The sequence below is a fragment of the Porites lutea genome, chromosome 10, assembly GCF_958299795.1.
Source record: "Porites lutea chromosome 10, jaPorLute2.1, whole genome shotgun sequence".
In the NCBI taxonomy this organism is placed as follows: Eukaryota; Metazoa; Cnidaria; class Anthozoa; order Scleractinia; family Poritidae; genus Porites; species Porites lutea.
Window position 1 is genome coordinate 12,055,024 of NC_133210.1, and position 4,019 is coordinate 12,059,042.

Here is a 4,019-nt window from a genome sequence, read left to right on the forward strand (position 1 = left end):
TACTTTTCATTTTTACATTTCACCGGTGCATTTTACCAATAGGAGAGGAGATTTGCTGAATTTGCCTCAATTTTTACCGCGCTAGCTCAGTTTCTTGGCGTGCACCCACGGGCAAATAGTATAGATGCCGAACTGACAAATCAGAGCGCGCGCTTTACTTATGTTATGTTGGTATACTAGAATACCGTTAGGTCACGCATTGTAAGTCCGGCAATATCAGGGCAGATTGTTGTGAGCAGTCAACAGCCGAATAATTTTAGCGAAGCAGAAGTCACAAGAAGTTTTCCTTACCTATTAATTTTGTTCGCCAAAGTGTAAGAAAATCTTCTGAATTTTTTCATGTCTCTGCATGTGTTCAACGTAATGACGGCGTACCTGGGTCGGGCGTAAGAATGTCAGTTTGTAGGCAAGAGAGGATAAAGGGGACAGAGAAGGCATCCTTCATACACACCCTATTCCATAGGTAATTCGTCTCGAGTTATTTTTAGAATCGAGATAAAGTTACCTCGCGCGCTGCGTGGGGGTTTCGTGAAGGTTTCGCATGACTAAACGCCGTGCAAAACATGTCGGGCGAAAGGCAATGAAAGCGTAAAGAGATCGAGAGCATTCCTGAATATTGAAGCGAAATGAGTCGGCGCTCATCTGGGAAAAGGGAATCGCTGGACTCTTTGACAACCCGTGAAATAAGTTTAACTCGAAGTTGTCGTAACCTCAGTGCTTCAATAAAATGAAAAATTTCGCCGGTCTATTGAAACCGGTCGTTTGTTCAATAAAGCAAGTAGGTCACGCCAAGTGTTATTTTTGTTGAATAATAAAAGACTAATAAAAGAATAAATATCAAACCAGAAATTGCTCTCTTCAAACTGTAAATTATAAATGATCCTGAGAGAAGAAGGGCGATTCTTTTTTTAATTTCCGTTTCGCTGACACAGCTTTAGCAGAAATCTCTCTGTAGTCGTTTTCGTCGACAAAACGAATAGCAATATCGCTCTCCGCGTCTCCCGCCAGTTTGTTCTTCGTCAATTCGTGAAGGACGCGTGGCTCTGAGGGTGCGTCATCCACGTGGAACACATTCGCGCTATGTGATTAGCTGCTGTCTAATCCCCCTTGGGATCTGTGGTCTTAAAAATAACTCGAGACGAATTACCTATGGAATAGGGTGTGTATGAAGGATGGCTTCTCTGTCCCTTTTATCCTCTCTTAAAAAAACAATTATTGAATTTGGCTTTCGCAGGATATGAAGAAATCAGTTCTGCAGATCTCCTCGATCTGCAGAATTCTTCATATCCTACTCAGCCTCATTCAATAATCGCTAAACATATTAAGCCTAAACTGCCAATAAGTACCCCAACAAGAACCCTACAAGAACCTATTATACTGTGACATTTCTCTACAGAGAAATGACCTCACATCTCAAGACACTCTTTTTCTGAATACAATTTTGAATCCTAGGATACTGAACAATTATTCCAAATATTGTCAGCTAAAGTGACCCTGACTGTCGGTTTAGCCACACCATTATCATCAACTATAAACTCCACCGTAGCGTAGGCTGTTAATGCCCACCTCTCCCTCAATGCTTCCGCCACATCATCTGGGGGCCGCCAAGCTCTGTTGTTGTTCCAAAATCTCGCGTCACCTTGCTCATAAGAGATAACGCCATTACAAATTCTAGTTGATAACAAGACAGTTCCACTTGGAGGGGAAGCTGGTGATGAGCCTGTTGTAAAAATATATGTATACATGTGAGAAAAAGAAAAAAAGTTTTTTGTTAGGGGGGGAGGGGAAGGGTGCCGCAGAAAACACTCGTCTCCTTCAATGTGTGTGGGTTCGGATCTTAAAGGTTATCTCGTAAGCTGTGTACACGAGCCACCCTCCTCTTCCTAAACAAAACCTTCCCTGTACCCGATAAAGGGTCGGAAAGTTGGGGGCGGAGAGTGGAGGGGGGCGGGGCGGGGGGCGGGGAGAGGGACAGAGGTAGCAATGCCATATCCGGGCTAAGTTTGTTGTTTGTTGTTTTTTTTCCGGGTAAGTGTAAGACTGTACATGTACACCAGCCCTTTTGTTTCTTCACTTTTGTCTAGTTTTTCGTAAGACCGGTACATGTGGCCGTTCCTGGCCTTTTCTTATCAGTCTTGCCAAAAATCACGTTTCCTCCATACCATATTGTTTGACTATTTTTGTCTTATTGGTTTTCATTCTTTTTGTTTGTTTTGTTAAATTTGTTTGTTCAATAAGTCAGTTTTTTAATGTCTGTTCTGATTTTCGATTCTTCTGGGTTTGTTTTTCTTGTTGTTTTGTTGTAGTTGTTATGCTTCCCCGTTGTGCAGTTTTACCTGATTATTCTGTTTGTAATTTCCAGTTAAGCTAATTCATTTTGAAATTGTCACATCGTTATAACTGACTAATAAAACATTGCAGAAAAAGTATTCTTGTACGCCATTTTTCCGGAGAAACTGATCATTATCCATGTTTCCCTGTCCTGCCTCTATGATATCTCAGATACCTTCAGCGCTAGCTTGTCTTCTTCCATTGGTCGTCGCAGGTTGCGATGAGGAGGTTGGCATACTTCTTGCTCTCCTCTGTCTTCTATGGTGAGTAGGTTCTACTTGGACATTGGCGGTTTCTTCAGCCTAAAATGCACGCAAAATCATGAATGCAAAAAAAACTTTGCGAACTCCAAGCAAATTAAGCATTGAGGTGATGAGGAAGAGAAAGGAGCGGGAACGAGCTCTGCCTAAACACCCCACCAGGCGCGCGAGAAATCTTGGGAAGTATATACTGCATGCGCGACTTGTGTCTCTGTTTATCACGCGGTAGTGGCGTCTAAGGAATGATGCACAAATAATTTTTTAACTTACTCCTGCGACGTTTTCTGTAGGTTGGCTTCTCTGTTGGTACTCAAACTTTTGTCCTCTTTTGCTTCGATCAAAGTAATGTAACAGTGCTTCTTCGTGAATTTGTCTGTGAGCATCGTCCCAAGAGAAGATGAAACTCTGCCTTCCATCGATGAATTTTAGTGGAAACTGGGTTTTGATGGCGTTGAACGCGGATTGTGAAATGAACTTATTTTGTTTTTCGTCTCTGGTCGCGTACTTCTTGTCCCCACCAATCACAACTAACACATTGTCGGCTGCAAAACAGAATACTTCACTCTTTAATTTGCTAGAATTTCTTTAAAATAAACAAACTAGCAAGTCAAACAATTCATTGATGCAGCTCGTATGTAATCTGGGTGATAGTTCGAGTAAAATACCACCTGATTTTGCTGCAACAATGTTCGAGGCCAATAGCTCAGCTTATACCCGGGGAATTAAATAAACACAGGATGGTTTCCTTAACATTTCTTGGAAAACACACTCTAAAGGTCACTTTCAATTCTTTGAAATCACTTTCAAACAGACTGCTTTGTAATAAGTTTTAGTTTCGCATCGAACAGACAGCAATATTGATGACTGACAGCATAAACGTCGCTGTAAACGGCTTTAAACTAGGAATTTCAAAGATCGCACAACACAATGCACCAGAGCCATTACAATTTAGTTGGTTCAAAGCAATTAGTAATTACAATTTTTGAAAAATTCTTTTCATTCTCTAAAATCACATACCTGAACCGATTTTTTCCGTTAATGCTTTATATATCTTTCCGTAGCAGTCTTCATTGAACGAAAGCTGATCATTTGCATGCACCATAAACACAGCGTAGTCCATTCTCAAGTTAGGAATTGTTTCTTCCGCCACTGTACTAAAGGCAGTCGTTTCGCTTCCAGTTCTAAACGGTTGCTCTCCAACTTTAATCTTGAAATCAACTCTTCCCTCCACTGAACGCAGAAGCGTCGTCACCTGACCTAAATTACAGGTTTTATCGCAGTTAAAAAGGTAAAAATACTTTATAGATTGTTTGGTGCGCCTTGAACAGCTCGCCATGTTTATGAAATTGTTACTTTCGTTTTCAATTTAAGTCCCGGATACACGGAAGTGGTAAATTTCCCGGAATCACGCGAGATTTCTTTCGCTGG

At 41.3% G+C, this 4,019-nt stretch overlaps 1 protein-coding gene across 2 annotated transcripts in view; it reads right to left on the minus strand.

Annotated features, from left to right (window-relative positions):
* Window positions 1-4,019, minus strand: part of LOC140949845 (uncharacterized) — a 6,015-nt gene extending 1,996 nt beyond the window's left edge. The window contains exons 1-5 of one of the 2 annotated variants that reach the window (XM_073398986.1): window positions 3,609-4,018; window positions 2,862-3,133; window positions 2,507-2,633; window positions 1,567-1,720; window positions 1-375 (exon numbers count right to left, since the gene is read on the minus strand). The exon at window positions 1-375 is cut by the window's left edge and continues 1,996 nt beyond it. In XM_073398986.1, the coding sequence (XP_073255087.1) occupies window positions 288-375; window positions 1,567-1,720; window positions 2,507-2,633; window positions 2,862-3,133; window positions 3,609-3,927 (960 nt within the window). In that variant the 5' untranslated portion in view covers window positions 3,928-4,018 and the 3' untranslated portion in view covers window positions 1-287. Of the gene's footprint in view, window positions 1,721-2,506; window positions 2,634-2,861; window positions 3,134-3,608 lie in introns of both variants that reach the window. The other variant, XM_073398985.1, reaches the window with a different exon arrangement.